Consider the following 22,359-nt stretch of genomic DNA (forward strand, 5'->3'; position numbering starts at 1 on the left):
CCTTACGAATGGCGTTTGCTTATTGGGACTTCACTTGAACAAAGATATTGTCAAGCAGTGCATTAAAATTTTACATATAGTTGGTGGCTGCAAGTCGAACAATCATACCTTTGAATTGTAATGAGAAAGACAATCACATTGTTTGTGATTGAACAATAGAGAAATTGCTGAGAGACTGAGTTGGCAATTAAATCACACAGTAATAAAAAAGTCACAATTTAAAAAATTGAACTACGGTATGTTACAAAAATCAAAATCATTGACTCTACAAGATTGTAAATAGCTGGAATCCAGCTCAGTGTGACCCCACAAAAATATTGGGAATTATTCACGATTACGAGTTATTTTGTATTTATGTTCAAGTTTTCCTTATTGATATTTTATTTCTATTTTTACTAGTCAGATCATTGTGTTGTTTTTGCCTGACTGATTCTGATTGAACACAATGGCGGAATTGCAAAGCCTCGAAGAAAATTATGATGAGGTGATGTAACTAACATTACGCAAAACATAAAATCATGATGGACCATATGCTATGCTGTTTGTACGACCAAATATTTGTCATGAATGGCTTTAAAAAGTCAACTTTTTTGTTAAATAATTGCATGAACAAAGAAACTAGTTCAAGTGTTTTTGATACAAGTAAATCTTTGTTTTTATATTGACATAGCATGAAAATTTGGCTAGAGACAGTATGTCTTTAAACTTAATAAGAAAGTATGGCAATATTGTTAAATAATGACTAATTGACTATGCTAGCGCAGTAGCTCATGGCTGTCAGTCAAAAAATTATTCAGAAAAAATCCACTTTGGTAATTATCCTCATGGTAAATACCCCCTACTACTTAGTTTTAATTTTTGAGGGAATATTCACCAGAGATTTTTCCAGGTTGACATTCATGGTGGATTAATACTGTGAGAATATTTACCTACATTTGTAGCCTACACAAAGTACACATGTGCATAAAATATTTAATGCAGTTTTGAATTATTCAAATGTGTTAAATCCACATTTGTATTTGTCTACAAGATTACTTTACCTTTTGTAATCAAAGCCTGCTAAGTGCTAAAACATGTACTTTACTGTTATTAGGAAGAAGATGAGACACTTTCAGAAAGATTGTGGGGATTAACTGAAATGTTTCCTGAAGTAGTTCGCAATTCTACTTCCACAGCATTTTGTGTTGCCACAGCTGGAAGTAGAAAGTTGTACAGGTATCCTTGTATTGTAGTATTGTTGTGTGCCTTGTTTGAATTGAATGGACGGAATGATAGTTAGTTTTAACAAATAATGATATGATAAGCTACCACCCGATGATTTCAGCTGTTTTTTCACTTGTTTGGCTTAGTTGCAGGGTGGCCGTGTGTTTTCATTACCAGTTTTGGCAGTGTTTTTCTTTGTCTGGAATAAATGAGACAATTTAAGTTTTACTTTCGATCACAATTCTCTGTTGGATGAAGGTTTTTGGATGCAAACTGTTATCAAATTGACAGTATATTATATTGCTGCACTTGTTGTTCAGTAACAGCAAGTTGTTCAAGATCACTAGGCCAGTAAGCCACGTGCTCTGATTACCCAGTCCAGGATTGTAGTCGTCCTGTCAGACTGCTTATATATACGTAGTTTGTAGTTACATATACTTTTTATATAGTATGAGTAGATAGCTATGCAAGGTCGTGGGCGCATTAGTCCTTACTCCTTATAGCGTCCGCTACAGTACTCTAATAAAGCCGAAAAACTTCTGGTACTGAAAAAGTAAGCTTGGCCAACTGACTGCTTGAAGTGGTTGGTTGATGTATGGTATATGTGCCAGCATAGTTATGTTCCCAATACAACAGCATCAAATACCATCAGTTTGACAGAGGCTCACTCGAATCCGGTAGATTTGCATAATCTCCAAATGCTTGTCCTTTTCCATATTGTTGGTTTAATAACGTAACATAAACAATTAACAACTAAAGATATAAAGTAACGCACTCATCTCGCTGACGCAAAACTTTTTTAATAATCAGCATTCAGCAGTTGATTTCATAAATCTACAATGATGATAATTTGAAGATTTTGTTTTTCGATTTTTTTCGAACCCTTTGTTAAATTTGCAAATTTTTATTCATGATGTTCGTTTCTTTTTTCTTTAATTAGATAACTTAAACAATTTTAAGATAATAATGTAAAACAACAATGAATTGTGTTGACATGACCCTTTTTTGAACAGTTAGTGAGTGGTTTAACTTTATTCCCCTCAAATGTTTTAACAAAGGTTGGTGCATCAATACCTTTAGCACAAAAACGTCGTCGGGACAAAATACAGTGGTTTGTATAGAATCTATATAGATCAATGTAAAAAAGAGATGCAACTTCGGATCTGTGAAAAATCGAAGCACTATTAGTGTACGGCTGATGGTTTCAGTTAGTCACGGATTAAAAGCAACCGATGGCCTTACGCAATGAAGACAATTCTATTTAACATTTTCGTCTGTCAAGTAATCTTTAGCTTTACATAACTGCTTTGAAAGTTGTAAACTAAATAAACGATGAGAATAAGAATTGTTGTTTTCTAAAAATAACACAAAAACGGTCAATAAAAGATTTTGTTTTTGAAACATTTCGATAAAACTACGCACTGAGATCCCGTGTGGTCGTCGCTTTCGTGCTCGAATGGTTGTTTCTAACTCATGCCAGTTTTTGGTGTATTCATCAAGATGTCCATAAGGGTCCAGCCATGCAAGTGACTAGTTGTTGGAGATATAGGTGGAGAGACACTGGCGCCGACTTACGGGGTTACGGGGTGGCTACGCCATCCCATAGGCGGGGTGGCAGCCACCCCGTTTAGGTTACATTGCTTACTGCAAATAAATGTAATTTGAACGGATGTTTAAATCTTTTTTTGATCATTGGTTTTCGCTTCAAGTCAACGTAAAGCAAGAGGTGAACCAATACAATATTGCGAAGAAAATGATTGTTTTTGTCACAAGCATGATACTCGCGTAACATCAAGCAAGCTACGTGAACGTGTTTTTTCCTTTTTGTTGCGATCGTTTTATTCGTTACTTGTCATAAGTCATTGTTACATTTGTTAGGTTTACAATGGGATTTATTAATCAATAAAATACGATCTTTCCAATTTCCATTGCCTCCCTCAAATATCTTTTTTTTTTAATTTTAAACTGCTTATAATATCGCTATAAATTATGACAGCTATAAAATACTTGGAAACAAAATTATCTCGATGATTGATGGCTCCACCCCCTAAATGAATAGGCTATCTATTTTCAAATTTCATTAAAAAAATGCAATTTTCGAAACTATTTGAGTTTTATTTGAAAAGTGCACTTAGTATGTAAAGTAGCAGTTTTAACGTTCTGCAAATTTACACGTTCGTCGTTTACATGTAACAATGTTAAAAACAGATTTTTGTTTCAACTATGTCGCAACTGCTTGATCTATTTGCAAGCAATGAAACAATTTCATTAATGCTTCCAAACGTGGTCTGCATTGTGAAAATACAAAATATAAACCAGTAATCTTTTAAGCAGTGTTTATTTTTTCTCTTCAATCCAATCAGTGTAAATAAATTTTGTTTATAGTTTTCTGATCTGTGAAGTGTTCAACCTTGCAGCAAATATTGCTACATTTGGATCTAGCACTGCCGTTTGTGAGTGTGGATTCTCAGTGTTAACAAGGGTACTTGTCGTTGCCTTCCACCACCTGCGAGGCGGAGCGATCGTTTAGTGCACTCAGGCGCATAAAAACCTACTTGCGATCTACCATGACGCAACAGCGATTGAACCACGTCCTAATTTTTAATGTTTATCAAACTGAAGCTTCACGGTTACAACTTGACCAGTTGATTAAGGACTCCACCATTAGTACCAACAACAGACTGAAAACAGCAACTGAATAATATCAAATCCGTAGTATTAATCACAAAAGCAGCCGTGGAGCTACACCATAGCAATATCAATGAAGGAACGTAACCTAAACGTTACTTATATCAGCCACGTGTCAATACCATCCTAGTAGTTGTATCACCACCACAACAGTATCATCGCAATATGAATACCATCTCAGCATCGTTGCCATCACATCACCAATATCAACACATGATTGAAATAATCAGTTCACTTATATCAAAACTGACGGACTAATATCAAAATCGACTGAAGAATATCAAAACCGACTGACTAATAACAAAACCGACTGACTAATATCAAAACCGACTGAATAATATCAAATTCGACTGAAGAATATCAAAACCGACTGACTAATAACAAAACCGACTGACTAATATCAAAATCGACTGAATAATATCAAAATCGACTGCCTAATATCAAAATCGACTGAATAATGTCAAAATCGACTGAATAATATCAAAACCGACTGAATAATATCAAAACCGACTGCTTAATATCAAAACCGACTGACTAATATCAAAACCGAATGCTTAATATCAAAACCGACTGACTAATATCAAAATCGACTGACCAATATCAAAACCGACTGCCTAATATCAAAATCGATTGCTCAATATCAAAACCGACTGATTAATATCAAAACTGACTGCCTAATATCAAAACTGACTGCATAATATCAAAATCAACTGAGTAATATCAAAATCGACTGACTAATATCAAAACCGACTGCCTAATATCAAAACCAACAGAATAATATCAAAATCGACTGACTAATATCAAAACCGACCGACTAATATCAAAACCGACTGCCTAATATCAAAACCGACTGCATAATATCAAAATCAAATTAGCAGATATAAAACAAAAGTAGGCTACATTTAATCTCTTGTTATTCGCAGGGTTTTGTCGCCATATGATAGGCCCTAGCCCTAGTAATTAGGCCAGTGGTTCCCAACCGGGGGTGAATTCCCCACTAGGGGGGGGAATTTTGCAATTTTTAGGGGGGAATTTGGTTTTAGGAAATGTAAACCTTTTTAAGCCTCGTAAGTTGGCCTACACTAGAGTGTTAAAGAGGAAATTATTATTAGATTAACTTCCGATTATTTAAGCAACTGTGCACTGACATGGATGCAGGCCATCACGTAGGCCTACTTCTTTTTCATTCAAATACTCGATGGCTTTCAAGAGGAAACGTAACCAAACGAGTGTTTGAGCTCATAGACGAGCTTAGATTATTTTTTGACCTTTAAATAAAATTGGAATTTGTTGCATTGCTGAATGATGACAAATGGATTAGGTTACTTGCTTATTTGTTTGGTCCATTGAATTAACTAAATCTGAAAATGCAAGGGAAAAACACCAATATACGGTATATATCCAATCGCCATCTCCGTTCAAAGCAGATTGCGCATCAACAATTCAACATGGGTTATCTGTATCTTTGAGTCATTGAGATATTGGTAGGCTACCATGTGAATTTACAAGCTGTAGGCCTACTGCTTCCATGCTGGCTCAAGGCAGGTTGGAAGTGAGTGATTGATTAATGTCACTGTTATTAGGAGTTGTCTTAAGATACTAGAAGGCTCTGCTGTCCTGGTCGAGGGGGACTACGTTTTGTCTGGCCTCTACCTTTCGACCATCCTGGCTTGGGTGGCCCTTCAAGAAGCAGATGCCAGTACCGCTCAGCACTTAAAGATGCTTTGGTAGTTTTCACCAGCAAGCTTGATAATTGAAAGAGAAAAGTTAGAATGAACAATTCTTTAAAGTCGATGATGATTCTTTAAACATGGTAACATGTTCAAGTTAGAATGAACAATTGAACATGTTACCATGTTTAAAGAATTGTCATCGGTGCTGCTTGTTGACGGCAAAGAACAAGTTCTTCCAGAGTTGGAAAAAGAATTGATTTGCAACATCTCACAGCATTAGAATTGGAATTCATTCGATATTTTCCTGAAGTTTATGACGATGAGCTTGATTTAATAGGAAATTCATTCACATTGTTGATGAAAAACCTTCCAGATAAATTGCAGGATGAAATTTTACAACTCAAAACGGTTTCTTGCGCAAAAGACTTATTCAGAGAAAAATTAATCACTAGATTTTGGCCAATAATGTGTAATTTCTATCCCAAAGTGGCAGAGAAAGCTATTCGAAATATCCTCCCGTTTGCTTTCACTTATCTATGCGAATCAGGTTTTTCAACTCTTGGAAATGAAAACAAAAGAGCGAAACAGATTAGACGTGGAGAATGATATTCGTTGTGCTCTTTCCACTATTCTTCCACCACATTCATGAGTTGTCAAAACAACAAATCACAAGCTTCACACAGACTGTTAAATGCACTGACTCTTATACTGTATTTTGATTGAGTGTATTCTTTGAATAAAATACTTTTTAGCACCGTTCTTCATTAATTAAATTATTTTAGTATGAAAAGGAATATTAGGCGTACAGGCTAAAAAGCTTATTACTAGCGAAAGTTTAGTTTATTTTCCAAGACTTAGATTAAAATATTAATGTAAACGAGTTTTTAACAAACTAAATTTATAGGGGGGGAATTTAGATTTGAATAACGACTGAAAGGGTCCACCGGTTAAAAAAGGTTGGGAACCACTGAATTAAGCGATTAGTTTTCGTCAATTATTGTAGTAAGAAAACAACAGTGGAGTTGTTACAAACACATCGTCGGTTCGGGAAGGTTGTAATGCTTTCTCTCTGATTTTAATGTTACGTAGATATTGCGTAAATATTTGTCTTGGCAACGTCATGTTTAGGTCTCCTACATTTGTCGCCAGAGTGGCGCTGTTTTAAACTTTCGATACGAATCCTGTGGAATCATGGGACAGCGACTTTCTTGCCCTCTCGCTATGATGTCTGTGTTTTGTTGTTCAACGTAACTTTTATGTATTTAGTAAAGATATGGGCCACTGCTTTCTAAGCGCAGTCGAAAGTGAACGGCGCAAACGGCGCTTTCCATCCATCCTTCAATTTATTTGATCAGTTTAGTAGCTTGATGTGAGCATTGCCATAGCATGTATTCGCACTTTTAGTGCAGCTTCATTTATGGCATGAATATAAACAGTAATAGTTTAGTTCTATCTTTCAGATTTAAGCTCGTTGTAGGTGTTTGCCACAACTATTCGAAATCTCTCTTTTTCTTTGTCTTTAAATACCAATCTCAATTTGATATAGTTTATTTCGAATTTGTCTATTGCAAGGGTACTGTCTTTTTGAGTGGAAACGTTGGAAATTAATAGAAATTATTTGAGAGCATTTCGTTTTGGCACTTACAGACTAAACTGCAGTGATTCTTCATGTATTACGAATCAAGGATTTGGTAAGAGCTGCGAATTTCAGACGAATGTCTGGATAAATTCGTTATTCGAACAGCGTTTTTTGCAACTATCCGCCTAACCTAACCCTATATCAGCAGCATGCAGATACGACCGCTCGACCAGTAACCACGAAAAAAAGCAGACTTAGGCTAGATCACTCTAATTTTGGTTGTCGTATTTTAGGTGTGTCGGAAAATATTGTACGAAACGTTCAGCTTCAATCGATTTGCTTGTTTCAACTGTTATTGCTTGTTTCAGATTAGTTTTGAAAGTATTTTTTGCTTGCTATTATAATCGTGTGCTTTACTGATAATGAGTGTTAAAATTGAAGAAGGCCAAAGGCGTGGTTCCAATATTTACGTACACGAAGGCTTTCGATATTTGTTAAATTACAGTCGAAATGGAAAGATGTACGTGCGATGTACTTTGTACAAATCAAATAACTGCAAAGGTGCGGGTACTTTTGATGCATCGTCATTGAGTATATTGGTTACGAAACCTCATAACCATGATGAGACATTGTATCAAGCTGAAGTTGTTGCTTTGAAAAGCGCTCTCAAAAGGAAAGCTGAGAATGAAACAGGAAGTTTGCGTGAACTTTTCGATAACGAAACGAGAAGTAACCCCTTTGGTGCAAGTATTTCATTCAAGGAAATGGAAAGCTCGATGTCAAAAAGAAGAGCTTCTACAGTGCCCAAAGTCCCTAAAACGATAGAAGACTTTATTGATTCCTTGATGCAAAGCGGGTTTAACACCTACTATCAACGGAATGTTGAGTGCGAAGGAAGTGTGTGTGCCATCCTTCTCTCCAGCGATACCATGAAGAGTGAACTTGAAAATTCGCACACCATACAATTTGATGGAACCTTTTTTACAGTTCCAAAGCTTTTCTTTCAGATGTTTACCATATTTGTCTTCAAAAACAACCATTTACCAGCCGTGATATGTTTTATGGTGTCAAAAACGAAGAAACATTATAAAGCAGTATTTTTAGAAATTAAAACAATGGTGCCTTCATTTCAGCCGACAAGGGCCATCTCTGATTTTGAGGCAGCATCACGAGGCGCTATTAAGGAAGTATTTCCCAACATCAACCTTGTAGGTTGTATGTTTCATTACAAACAAGCACTTTGGCGCCAATTGCAACACCATGGTCTAGTCAGTAGTTACTTTTCAAACAGCTCCTTGAAAAATTGGATAAAATGTGCAATGGCACTTCCGTTCGCACCCGCCTCAGATATAAATGCTGCATATGATGCATTGAATGAGCACATCGACATCACTTTACAACCATCAGGATTGCTGAAATTAGAAAAGTTCAAAAAGTATGTTAAATCATACTGGTTAGATAGGGTGCAAGCGATGGAACTCTCTGTATTTGATGTTGACATCGCCACAAACAACGGTGCAGAGTCCTTTCACGCCAAACTAAAGCAGCGTGTGAAAGTAAACAAGCCCAATGTATGGGTCTTTATGAAGAACATTAACAATGTTATAGCTGATTTCGACAACGAATATCAGCGGTTAGCAAATGGGCTGGAAATTTCGCGGCCACGCAGACAGGCTACTCAAGATCTGTTCGATTTGAGAACTGATCTGAAGGAGAAGTTTAGAAGTAATCAGATTACCCTTCTGGAATGTATCCAGTCCATATCAGCCAATGAAGCAGATCTAGAAGCAGTTCATCTTGCTTCGAATATTGGAACGGATGTTGTGACAAGTCAGCCATCACAAGAAAAGTGTGTCGTTTGCCTTCAGCCTCGTTCAGCCACATTTTGCTTCGATCCCTGTGGCCACGCTAATGCATGTGAAAGTTGCGCGTCACAGATCGTAGACTTGGGATATCATTGTCCGACATGTCGTGTAACTGTGGCCAAAATAATTAAAATATTTTCATAGTTTTAACGTTGTTTGTGTTTTGCTTTGCATGTTAGATTAGTTTAATGAATGTACTGGGTCAGTAGACCAGCGTCACTTACGATCTATCAATTTTGAAATTGGTTTCGCCCAATTCTAGGCTTCAGCAAAAGGCCGAATTCGTGAAGTCGGATCGAATCTTGGATCGAACCCACAATTTCCTGTTCACAAACTCGGATTTAATCTTTGATTATTGATTCTACTTGTCTTTCATCTCAGATTTAAACAATCTTTCATTAATGAAAGAAGTGGCGAATCAGTGATTAACTTCTAATTTCTGAATAAGCCTACAAAATTGTGGGCTCAATCCGAGGTCGAGTTATAGGAGATGCGATCCGACTTTGTGAATTCGACTTTAAAACAATGATGATGTTCAGGTTGGTCTTATTCGCTATCTCTCGTCGCTGTTTTTTGTGTTGCTCCAATGTTTCTACTTTGTTGTATAGGCTACTTGTGTCTTACCTTATTGTTTTGTGTTTCGTTAAGAACTAATTTTTCATGTTGCTACTAGCAGACACGTACTATCCGAAAAAGAAACAGAATTTTTTCATTATTTACTTTATTTCATTTTTATTAAACCTGCAACTGTATCCGATCATTTTGTACACCCTGTAAATGTTTGGTTTTGCACGTGAAATTCCTTTAATCGTGGCTTGACACTTTGAAGGTTGGGACATAGGCGTAGCCGGGGGGGGGGGGAGGCAAAGGGGCCATGCCCTCCCAAATTTCTAAGATTTGCCTATCAATGGTTACATTATAGTAAGAACCGGAAAGTAATGGCTGATGTACCCCGACTTTTGTTCCAGCTTCTCGGTGTTATGGAGAGTTACACATTATACAAGGATCGATAGACTAGGAAGCGACCCGAACGATAGAATGTACAAAGTAAACAAAATCATCCAGTTTCGGTAACTTTTTCAGTATCTGGAAAGCACACGTAAATAAATAACGCGAAATTGTAAGAATATTATACAGAAAAATTGACGAGTAATTCAAGCTAAAAACACTTTTTAGACAATTTAAAAAGTACAATTTGTAAACATTGAAAATCTGCGAAATATTTGTTGCAAAAGTTATTGTAAAACTGTTCAGAAATTAGACGTAATTAAATATTGAGAAACAATGTAGGCTACTCAGATCAATCAGGAAATTAGAGTCAGCATAAGTTTGCCTCCATTGTTTCTCAGTATTTAATTACGTCTGATTTATAAACAGTTTTACAATAACTTTTGCAACAAATGTTTGGCAGTTTTTAATGTTTCACAAATTTTACGTTTTATAATGTCTAAACAGCGTTTTTAGTCTTATTTACCAGTCACTTTTTCCCTATAATTATATTCAAGGCCGTATTAAGGGTTTATGGGGCCCTGGGCTGAGCTGAAAGTGGGGGCCCTTATCAAGTGACATTTTTTGCTAAAAAAGGTTATCGATCAATGACACTAAAAGCATTTCTCAGCAGCTGGGGGCTCTGCCTTCAAACCCAGAGTTGTGTGTATCGTGTAGTTGGTACTGTGCTTTTGCTGCGATTGGGATCGAAAAAAGCGATTAAACAAGAACATTATTTTTAGAACAACAAAATGACATAATTTGTTCAATGCTGACTTCATTAGAGGGGTGCAAACTCTCAAACTTACCCGAGCGACCCGAGCGCAATACTCTCAAACTTACCCTAACTTACCCGATTCTCTAGGTAGGCTACGCCACTGTTCTCTAGTTGTCTTTTTGAAAGCAAAACCAATCATTTTAGAGCAGATCAACAAATGTATCCATTTGTGAGATAGGTTATTACTGTTCAAAGTGAACTTGATTCTTTCTCCACAATTTTTAGTGGCAACATTTTCAATACAAATTGCTAATAGGCGATTGTTGATAGATAGCCTACTGTACGATAACATGTTCATTTTGTGCAATATACTGTTCAAAACAAACAATATTGTCCCAAGAAAATTGTGAGGAAAAACCTAGTTAATTTTCAACAGTACAGTATTTCTTCGGAAAAGATTTATTTTCTGGTTGAAAAGCAAATTTTGGAATGACAATAAACTTTTAGTGCCTGGTGTGAATGGTGTCGAATACTTAAACACAAAACTGTTGAGATACAGAGCGATCAAAGTAAGCTTAATCGTTTCACAAAAACACTAAACGTTTTGTTTTTGGCGCAACTTTACGTATGAACTGTGAATTGTTTGTCAGCTTCACACGATAAAAACAAAATCATATTCATAGGAGTAGGCTATAGGCAGGGCCGGATTAACCATTAGGCTAATAAGGCTATAGCCTTAGGCCCTGGAAAAATTCGGCCCTCAATTATTTTTTTAAGGTTAAATTTTTGTAAAGCTGGTAGTGATACAGATCCAGTACAGTAGGCCTACAGTTTTTGCTTAAAAACGAATGACTGAGTTGAGTCAATACATATGAAGAGCCCATTTCCAATACCACGTAAGCGCCACTTTTATCGAAATTGAGTTTAGAGCAGGGCTTTTCAACCGGGAGCCGTTTGTCGGAGGGTTGCGAGGCGCTTGAAATTCCAGTGTATTGTTTTCAATTCTTTTTTGCCAGAAAAGATTAAAAACTGCGTTTTTTCGCAATTGAGCGTTCCTCTACTTGAGGTTATTATATCGTTTAACAACGCTATGGTAAAAAAGCAAAATTATGTAGAATCCTATGCAAAATATAGATTTCTCAGTATCGTTTTCAACGGCATTAAAAAAATTAGTGTCGGCTATTTTGGAAGTTCTTTTAGCAACATGTGCACGCATTGACAAACTTAATAGCCTAGTTATACAGTATATCTCACTGAAATTGATTTAAATAAATCCATAAAAGATTGCAATAAACTCAACCGGTGAAAGTGCGAAAACGTAGATTATTCTCATTATTTTTTCCCTATAATCTATCTATCCAAGCTTGATAGAAAATGGAAATAACAATCGGAGGAAATATAATAAAAGCCGTAGGCCTAACAACATCGCAAAAAAACGTTTTTCGTTTCGGAAGTATACGTTGGAACAGCAAAACTAAACATAACGGGATGTCGGCATGAATCGAATTTGGTAAATTTTGCATTAAATATGCTTTTGTTGAATACTTTTAAGGGGGGTCGCAAGACTCCATTGATTGCACTGAGGGGGTCGCGGTGGAAAAAAGGTTGCAAACTCCTGGTTCAAAGTGTCATTAGGTAGAGTATTGCCATAGGTAGCCTACCTACTATCGAGTTGTCACGAGCTTAGTTGGCGGAAAGCGACGAATGGAGGTTTGATCATAGTGCTGTTTGCTTATGGCGTCATAAACATTTGTCATGTTTTAGATCAAAAAAAATTGTTTGGAAAAGTGGATTTTATGTTGCTGAAATTTATAGCGACTTAGCTTAATTATTACGGTAACTTGGTTTGCCAACTAAGCATTTTTTGTCGTGATGTGCTTGGATGGGCGATGCCTTAAACAAAGTATTGTTAATCGCTTAAAGTCAAAACATTTGGCCCCCCAAAAATTTTGGGCTGGCTACGCTATGGGGTTGGGGGGATGTCAATTCAACTTTTTTTGTATCAACAGTTGTATCTTTGAAATCACTGAAGCTACGACTACGAGATTTCTTGACTTTTCCTAAATATTATTCAGCTACAGCATATTAAAATAATTTCAATAATTTTGATCAAATACATTATCTTTTAATATAATACGGTATTTTCAGCACCTACCTCAACATTAAATAATAATCACAGCTGGACTAGTTTTCCAAAGTTGGAACGAAAACAAACAATAGCGAGAAAGTAGATTAAGTCTATTGTTATCAGACAGTTTTCTAGGAAAACTGTAGGCCTACTAATCCGCTATACAAGTGCAATTCTTCCATTGTCTGCAGGGAGGAGCAAGGGATAATTGCTTTATCGCATTAGCCTAACGCGAGCAAAAGCTTGGGCTGGACTTTCGATTGTACACCAATTGGGACTTTGATCTTTTAAGCAACTAGTCGATTTTGATATTGTTCAGTCGATTTTTGATATTATTCAGTCGGTTTTGATATTAAGCAGTCGGTTTTGATATTATTCAGTCGATTTTGATATTAGGCAGTCGATTTTGATATTAGGCAGTCGATTTAGATATTAGTCAGTCGGTTTTGTTGGTAGGCAGTCGATTTTGATATTAGTCAGTCGATTTTGATATCAAGCAGTCGATTTTGATATTAGGCAGTCGATTTTGATATTGTTCTGTCGATTTTGATATTAGTCAGTCGGTTTTGATATTATTCAGTCGATTTTGATATTAATCAGTCGATTTTGATATTAGTCAGTCGGTTTTGATATTAGGCAGTCGATTTTGATATTATTCAGTCGGTTTTGATATTAAGCAGTCGGTTTTGATATTAGTCAATCGATTTTGATATTAAGCAGTCGGTTTTGATATTATTCAGTCGATTTTGATATTAGTCAGTCGATTTTGATATTAGTCAGTCGATTTTGATATTATTCAGTCGGTTTTGATATTATTCAGTCGGTTTTGATATTATTCAGTCGATTTTGATATTATTCAGTCGATTTTGATATTATTCAGTCGATTTTGATATTAGTCAGTCGATTTTGATATTATTCAGTCGATTTTGATATTAGTCAGTCGGTTTTGATATTATTCAGTCGATTTTGATATTAGGCAGTCGATTTTGATATTATTCAGTCGATTTTGATATTAGGCAGTCGATTTTGATATTAATCAGTCGGTTTTGATATTAGGCAGTCGATTTTGATATTAGGCAGTTGGTTTTGATATTATTCAGTCGGTTTTGATATTATTCAGTCGATTTTGACATTATTCAGTCGATTTTGATATTATTCAGTCGATTTTGATATTAGGCAGTCGATTTTGATATTAGTCAGTCGATTTTGATATTAGTCAGTCGGTTTTGATATTAGGCAGTCGATTTTGATATTAGGCAGTTGGTTTTGATATTATTCAGTCGGTTTTGATATTATTCAGTCGATTTTGATATTAGGCAGTCGATTTTGATATTATTCAGTCGATTTTGATATTAGTCAGTCGGTTTTGATATTAGTCAGTCGGTTTTGATATTAGTCAGTCGATTTTGATACTGTTCAGTTAATGATGTAATTGTATTAGATAAGGTCTTGTGCAGTCAATGTGTAGTTTCTGTTGCTGTGATAATAAGTTGTATGTTCTTAAAGTATTTGATGATATATGTCATTGTGCGATGTAGATGCGTTGTTGGTACTATTGCGGGTGATGATCTTATGATACTGATTTTGTTCTTAAGCCGTTGTTGAGTTCCTTCCAGTGGCGATATTGCTACGATTGTGTGATCGTTCCAACAATGAAGTAAATCAAGGCAAATGATATAAATGCGACACTGATCTATTTCTCTTGTTGATTTTCTGGCGCGTTCCCTTGATTAACAGTTGGATTGACAGAGCTGCTGTTCGCAAAAATACTTTTGCCAAATGTTAAGTGTCAGAGCAGCAATGTAACAATAAAATTCACGACATACTTCCTGTGCTTTATTTTAAAGTTGCTTTGTAAATTATCGAGCTACAAATCAGGTGTGAAAAGACAATTGCATCTACGAAACACGCTTAGTAAAAATCAAACAAAAACATGCAATTTGAAAGTTTTTATGTTGCCATATTGTGCTATCCGCCATCCCGTGCAAAAATACAAGTCGGCGCCTATGTGGAGAGAGATGGGCATAAGTATGAAGTTTAAACTTTGAAATTATTGATCACAACCTTTATCACACAACACAGTACCTGACATTTTTTATAAAAGAAGCCTATTTTAAAAACTTGTATTGGAGATAGCCAATTAGCATAAAGTTTGGTACTTCTGTATTAAGTGAATTAAAGTAGCTTGCAAAAGTGTTTCTTGGCAAAAAGTTTCAACTTGAACATTCTCGCATTGCTTTTGCAGATTTACCCGTTCTGCTTTATGGACTGGAACTGCTTGCTTCGTGCTGTTGGCTGTGCCTGTAGTTTTTGAGCAAGAAAGATACAATTTAGAACAACAACAACAACAGCACCAAAGACAGGTATGAGTGTTTGTTATGTTTTTTTGCAAATTTTAACACACTTAATTTCCTTGAACTAAACTGAGATAATGATAAAAGTGACCATTAAAAAAAAATACTTTAAGGCAGTGGCGGCTCGTGCCATGGGGCTGCAGCCCCACCTGAAAGAAAGAAGAGAAGGAAAATATGTTTTTCTCTGTGTTTGTCCGACCCGGTTACTTTTTTCACTTAAGAATTGCGGATCGAAAATTAAAATATTAAAAGTTTCGTTTGGCAACACCGATTTTGGGCAAACTTCTCTGCAGTGCGAGATTCTGGATTTCAAGCGCTCTGATTGGCTAAAAATTATCCTTGAAGCTCCACCTCTTTTGGTATTTTGCAGCAATTTTTGAATCTGTTGGGGTTGCATGGAAAACAGCCCCACCTAACCGAATAACTTTACAGACTTTTTAAAGTTAGTTTTTATTTCGCAGAGTAGCGATGAGCCATGAATGTAGAAGTGTTATAAAAGACAATCAAGACTTATAGCTGGTGATCGCAGCTGGATATTTTCTATACAATAGCAAACGTTTCCGCACTATACAACAGTGGTGATTCTGACGCGCTGACCTAATTCTGCGTCACTCTTTAATGCTAGATATTTTTGACAGTTGAACCACGATCATTCTGTTGCGAAATTAAATAATTAGCTAGAAGAAACCGGCGGCCAACTTGGCCGACTGAAGAGGTAGCACCGGCGGTCATTCAAGCACTACTTAGCGGCCATGGCCGCCGGCTGCTTTAAGGCTTGTATTCAACAGGTTATAGGAAGTGCTAGTCCAGCCTAGGGCATCTCAAAATCACTTTAACCTTGTATGCAACGGCTAGGCTAGTTAAGACTAAGCTCAATACTAGTAAAGTTTGTCTCCAAAGCAATACTGTTAGTTTTTTTTAATTACAGCTTAGGAATACGTACATCAACTTTTCAACAAAGCTTGAATGCATTTTTTCAAAATTTGGGGTAAAAACATGCTCAGAACGCACCAAATTTAATGTGATTTTTCAAAATTTTCTGGGGGGAATCCCCTCCGCGAAGTCGTTCGCCTTCGGCGAACTCAGCGACGGGCTTCGCCCCCCGGACTATTTATTGTAGCCCCACTGCTCACAAACAGCACCAGCTGCTACTGCTTTAAGGAACACTAGTTTTCTTCTTTGCTCTTGAACTTCTTGAGCTAAATTATTCATTTAGGGTCGAATGCACCAACAGTGATTAACTTAAACAATGATTAAAGTTAATCATTGATTAACTAAACAGTGATTAAAGTTGATTCGTTGTTGGTATGCACCAACAAAATTTTGTGCATGATTAGCTAATCAATGATTTAATCAGACTGTTGATGGTTTTTGCTGAGTCATAACTCTAGCAATGAGTACTTGTTTGGAGTTCAGTACAGTTCAGTGGCAGAAAAAGGTACCTAGGTCCTACATACATTATTTGTTCATAGTAATGGCAAAAAGCGTTATATTTGCTGATAAATTATTTGGTAGAAACGTAAGCTGGACCGGTGTTCACAAATTTGCTCGAAATGATATCTGCTGTAATATGTACTGAGCCAGGTAGCCTACTAAGCAGCCCTTTTGTCAGGTGCCAATGAAACACCTTTTTAAAGTGCTCCCTGGTTTTAACTACTGAAGTTGGGGTGCCGTAACTTTCACTACATTGCAGAAGCAGCCTGAAATCAGCTGAATTTAGCAGATGCAGTTAGGCTACAAGGTTGTTCATCAGAAATTTGAAAGTGAATCTTTGAGACAATTCCACTTAGAACAGTGTTTCCTAACCTGGGATGGGAGAGGTGTTATGACAGTCTAATATCAGAAACCATTTCTCATGCTTTTTAAGAAGTTTTGAAAGGGCATTTCAAGGGTCAGCGACGGTTGTGCAAGGTCGCTTTGCAAGTTGCTTTGCTTTTCAAAGCTTTGGGGGCCTGGATTTTTGCTTGGTACCGGGCCCGAAATGTTCTCTCAATGGCCCTGATAGAAACCGTTGCATTTTGAAAGAGGTTTATCTTGTTTTTGACCATTTTGTGCTCGAAATTCTCAGAATGAACTAAATTTAATGTAATTTTTTCAAAATTCTCTGAGGGAGGCCTTCACCTGTTACTGGGGTTGCCTAAGTCAACACACTGGAGGGGGTCCATCTATATGAATTGACTCCTTGCTGTTTAAACTCCTGGCAATGCCACTATAAGACTACAGGGTGCTAAACTGTCCAGACCAGTTTACAGTACGGTACTGCTCAGGCTTTGTTAAAAACAACATGTTTTATTTTACACCCATTGCGACAACATACAGTACACTGCAATTACACATGCAACACAACAGACGACTGGAAGCAGCGAAGGAACCATACAGCTATCGAGCAGACGCTCTCACCAGTCAGGCGGCTAGATGTTAAGGTGGAGGTAATGGAATGCATTTCATCAAGACACAACTGCCAACTAGAAATTTATTTTCATAAACATTGGGCTAATATAAATTTTTCTGAAATGATTTGACTACATTATTTTACTGTTTTGTATTTCAGTGTAGAACAAATATTTCAACATTTTTTCTTGACTGTTAAATTTATATAATTCATTTATAAAATGTCAAAACAACGTTCGCAAATGTTTTCTTCACACGAAAAAGATCTGTTTCTCACTTGCATTGCAACATATTGCAATATTATTGAATGCAAGAAGACTGATGGTGTGACTATACACAACAAAAATGATGCCTGGCGGGAACTCACCAAAGATTTTAATGGTGCCTCAACCTTGGCAGTTAAAGAAGAGGGTACGCTTTGAAGGTTGTGGACAAACATGAAGGCCCAAGCAAAAAAAAGAGTCTCTTTGGCCCGCCAAGAACGCTTCACCACTGGCGGTGGTCCACCCCAAAAGAGTAATGACACCGAAAAAGAAAATTTGAATTAGCTGAACAACTGATACAGGCACAAATCGAGCAATGTAAAAAATAACAAATTTGAGCTTTGCTACTCTGTTTAAGTATTTATGTGATAACTAGGGCGATTTTTTGTAACCAAAGTTAATTTTTTATAGTTGTACCAATTAACAAAAGAAATGTATATATAACCAAAATTTCATGGTTGTGGGGGGTCAATGTTTAAGATGTTATAAAGTTACCAAAAGTCACTTTTTGTGTTTTTAGATTACTTTTCATTTGTTAGGTCACTTTATTTTGCATACTTTTTTGCCTAATTCCCCTATTTGTATATCTTTTATTGCTACTGGAGAGATGAATTTACATTTTATGTACAGTAATGCCAAGACTTTAAATATATCTTCTACTATGGTATGGATTTTAGGTATGCACGAGCCCATGCTTGTTTGTATCACGTGTATTACCGAAAACTCGTTAATAAATTTTTGTGATCAAACAAATTGTGTTAACTATATTTAACCAAATTGTTTTCCCTGCAACAGCTAAAGTGTTTGTTTTTTCCTGCAACAGCTAACTTGTATAAAGTGTTCGATTGACAGAAACTTCTTCCCAGAGAATGTAAAACATTACATTGTGTAATTTGAATGTGTAATTCTGATTTGAGTACAAATTGAAACTAATTTAGATGCTTTTTTATGTGGAATTGTTGCCATTTCTTTCGCTTTCTTGTTTTCGTTGAATAAAGTTACTTTTTGGTGACTTTTTCACAAAATTGAAGTCATTTTGGTTACAAAAAATCGCCCTAGTGATAACATTTTGTATGTGTACAATTGAATGGTTGTAACTTTTCGCTGTTCGTAATTGTTATTCATACAGAACAATTTAGAAATAAACACACCAGGTAGCTGTAGCCATGGTTTCATAACTTCATTAAAACAGACAGAAAAAACTACTACCCTGCCAGCAAATCAACCACTATTTACATTGATTCAACGTCTGTAAACGTTGAATCAATGTAAAAAAATGATTTGCTGGCTGTGTATTTACTCACAGATCCCTCATCAGGTGTACAATGAAAGAAAACAGCAACCGGCTCATTTACAGCACTGGGTGAAAATCAATCAATTACGTTAAAAATATTACTTTAGTTTAAAAATATTGACAACCCATGTCCTCCTGGTGACAAGATTGGTGTATGAGTTCCAAGACCGGATTACTTTAGAAGTATTGAGTGATAAGTTGCCGTCTCATTGCGTTTCCACCAACTGTGGGCATGGGTTGCCGTTGGCTCTTTATGCTGGAGTTGGCGTGAGATGAAGATTCTTCAAAATCCACCACGGCGAACAGCAAAATTATGCAAACAAGCAGTTGTGACTATAATGGGAAGGGTGTTATCCAGTTTAGTTCGGAGAGGAATTCGCAAGCACCGAAACCTTTGCTTCCAAACTTCGCTTTGTGAGGTCTTCAGCATCAAGTTCAGCAGAATCCACTACATTCACTGCATCAACCATGTTGTTATTACTATTTTGTATCTAATTGTACCCACTGGTACACATGAATTCCATACATGTAATGAAAATACAAAGTGATAGGTGTGCATGGTCACTGTGATTAGGTAAACATTGATGACAAGCAAAAGGGTTAGGGATGGACAATGTAGTATGAGTATCAAGTATGTACGGTATGTTGTACAACAACTCCTACCATAAAAATAGTTCTAAATATAAGTCATGAAATGCCAAAATATGAACAGTCACATATATAAATATATCAAACAGCTTGTTAAACAATATTTAATAGGCCTGGGACAATGTATTTTGGGACATCCCTAGAAAGGGGTCTAAAATAGTATGTATATCTATGTTATACAACAACTCCTACCATAGAAATAGTTCTATATAACATATCATTGAATGCTAAAATATGGACAGCCACATGCATATAATATATCAAATATAGTTATTACGGTATCATACATACTCCCTAAAACCTCTACAGCCTGTTTCATCCTAAAAGAAGGATCAGCAGAAGGTCCTTATTCGAAAACAGCTTGTTAAACAATTTTTTATAGGCCTGGGACAGTGTATTACAGGTATAAAGTCACACCAAGCCATCAGTAATAGAGCATATGCTACAATCAGGGGTGCCGGTAAGCTACTGCACATATTGCAATATAACAATTTCTGCTATTCGCTTTTAGCCTAATTATAATCTTTTATTTTTGCCTCAAAATAATATTCACGGCACAAAATTCTGCAACACAGTAGTCAGTAGTTTACATCATTATAACAAAGCATGATGCCTTTCTTTGTATACCGGACACTTGTTCATTACTCAATAGTGAACTGATAGATGAGCATTATCGCTATATCTTATCTTAAAACTTTTAAAAGAATTGGCCTTTCAGCAACAAAAATGCCCTTGTTTCATAATCCTGCACCCCCAAGTCGAAAATTGTTCCGGCACCCCTGGCTACAATAGCCAAATTTTGGTAAGCAACCCATAACCTCAGCTCAATCAGTTGCTGTCCATGAAAAGTGAAGAACCTTTACAATTACATTTTGGTCATTCTAATCCTATCACACATCACACCTTCCATACCGTAGTTCAAAAGGTGCAGCCTGATGTTGCAATTACCAAGAACTAATACAATACCAGTACTAGAAACCTTTGCTGGAAAGTTAATCAAGCTTTAAACCTACTCTAGAGCTGTATTAACTCTGTTACTTAACTTCCTAGTTAATCACAGTTTAATCATGGTTTAAATAGCCCTTGGTGTTGGTGCATACCAAAGTCTCACTTAATTGTAGTTTAATTTAAGATTAAGTTAAATACAGTTTAATCACTGTTGGTGCATTCGACCCTTAGTGTCTTCCTCTTTGCTCAGCTTCTCAAACTATACGATAGTTGGTTTATAGCTATACGTGAGAGTAGAACTAGTTTTACATTTAGCCCGTACAGTTAGAAATGGACTTGTTCATACGTTGCATTACTTGAAAGCGTTTTATGTTCAGATTCTTTTGGGTCCCAACGCTGCAGTTTCTGGGGCTCCAGGAGCTATGGGAATGGCTCCACCTCCAATCAAGTAAACGCCTTAAATGATCAACGATTCTGAATGTTAAAGTCAATGGCGCTTCCGCAGTTTGCCAGTATTTTTTCAGAAAGCTACAGTCTTCTGAAAGAGACTTGTGTGGTTCGTCGTTGCTTTGACTAACATTGGATAGCAGATTTCTGTGAAGTATTTATTGCGTGTTCGGCACCTGAGCTGTTGTGTGTACAACTGCGTTTACTTGCTGTGGGGATATTTGTATTGTCAGTGGCAACAAATTTCAAAGCCTTATGTGGTCTTCTTTTCTTACCATCTGTACTGAGTTAAACGCCTTGTCTCTTGATAATGTTGTTTTTTGAAATGTTAACATTAGAAATTTGACTTCTCGGCCTTGTTCAACGATATTGTGTGGTCACGATATTTATAGTTGAATTTACTTTATGACCACGGCTGCTGCCGAAGTACAGACTGGAAAAACGCATTGACCCGATACAGTAACAAGTTGTGTGCTGTTGAAAAATACACCGTTTGTACCATGAACTCTGTTGTATTTTTATAGATAGACAATTGACTATACTAGTGCAGGCCCTTAGGGGCAAAAATGAGCATCTTTAGGCTAAACGCGTTACACGTTGTTTTTTTGCATTTTTTTGTAGTTGATGAATCTAACTTCAATTTTAGTTTGTGCCGCAACTTTTTGGGTCACGTGATCACCCCCAAATCGGGGATTCTCCCCAAATCAATTTTGAGCTTTTTTCTCGGAATTTTTATGCAATTAGATATATCTTTCTTATCTATATCTTTTATCTCCGTTGCCTAATTTGGCTTGGGGTAAACCCTGATTTTTAGTAGAATGCCTTGATTTCAGCTTACACTAAAAATGAATAGAAATACTTATTCAACGTAAAAACTACAAACACTAGGTAGCCGCAAACAAAATCATTAGTATCAATTTAAAAAATCCATAAAATGCACAAGTCTTTGTTCATGCGAGTACGAAACATGCAATTCGACCACAAAATATCCAATCCTCTCTGATGTTTCATCTTCAATCCACATTGACGTTTCATCTCCAATCCACACTGATCATTCAAGAAATGCTTTTGACTTTCTAAACTCTAAGTTATGTTGTAACTTAAAAAAACTTGTACGAATTTTTTTAACATCAAATTACGTATGGTAGGAATTTAACATCGAAAACCGCTAGT

At 36.3% G+C, this 22,359-nt stretch overlaps 1 protein-coding gene across 1 annotated transcript; it reads left to right on the forward strand.

The window, feature by feature from the left end:
* The first annotated feature begins 342 nt into the window (after positions 1 to 342).
* On the forward strand, positions 343 to 21,685 carry LOC145772247 (mitochondrial import receptor subunit TOM22 homolog). Its single transcript, XM_082584105.1, has 4 exons — positions 343 to 484; positions 1,094 to 1,215; positions 15,087 to 15,204; positions 21,117 to 21,685. The coding sequence occupies exons 1-4, from the start codon at positions 446 to 448 to the stop codon at positions 21,189 to 21,191; spliced, it is 354 nt and encodes a 117-aa protein (XP_082440231.1). The 5' UTR covers positions 343 to 445; the 3' UTR covers positions 21,192 to 21,685.
* Positions 21,686 to 22,359: the final 674 nt, after the last annotated feature.

The sequence above is a fragment of the Aplidium turbinatum genome, chromosome 6, assembly GCF_918807975.1.
Source record: "Aplidium turbinatum chromosome 6, kaAplTurb1.1, whole genome shotgun sequence".
NCBI classification, from domain to species: domain Eukaryota; kingdom Metazoa; phylum Chordata; class Ascidiacea; order Aplousobranchia; family Polyclinidae; genus Aplidium; species Aplidium turbinatum.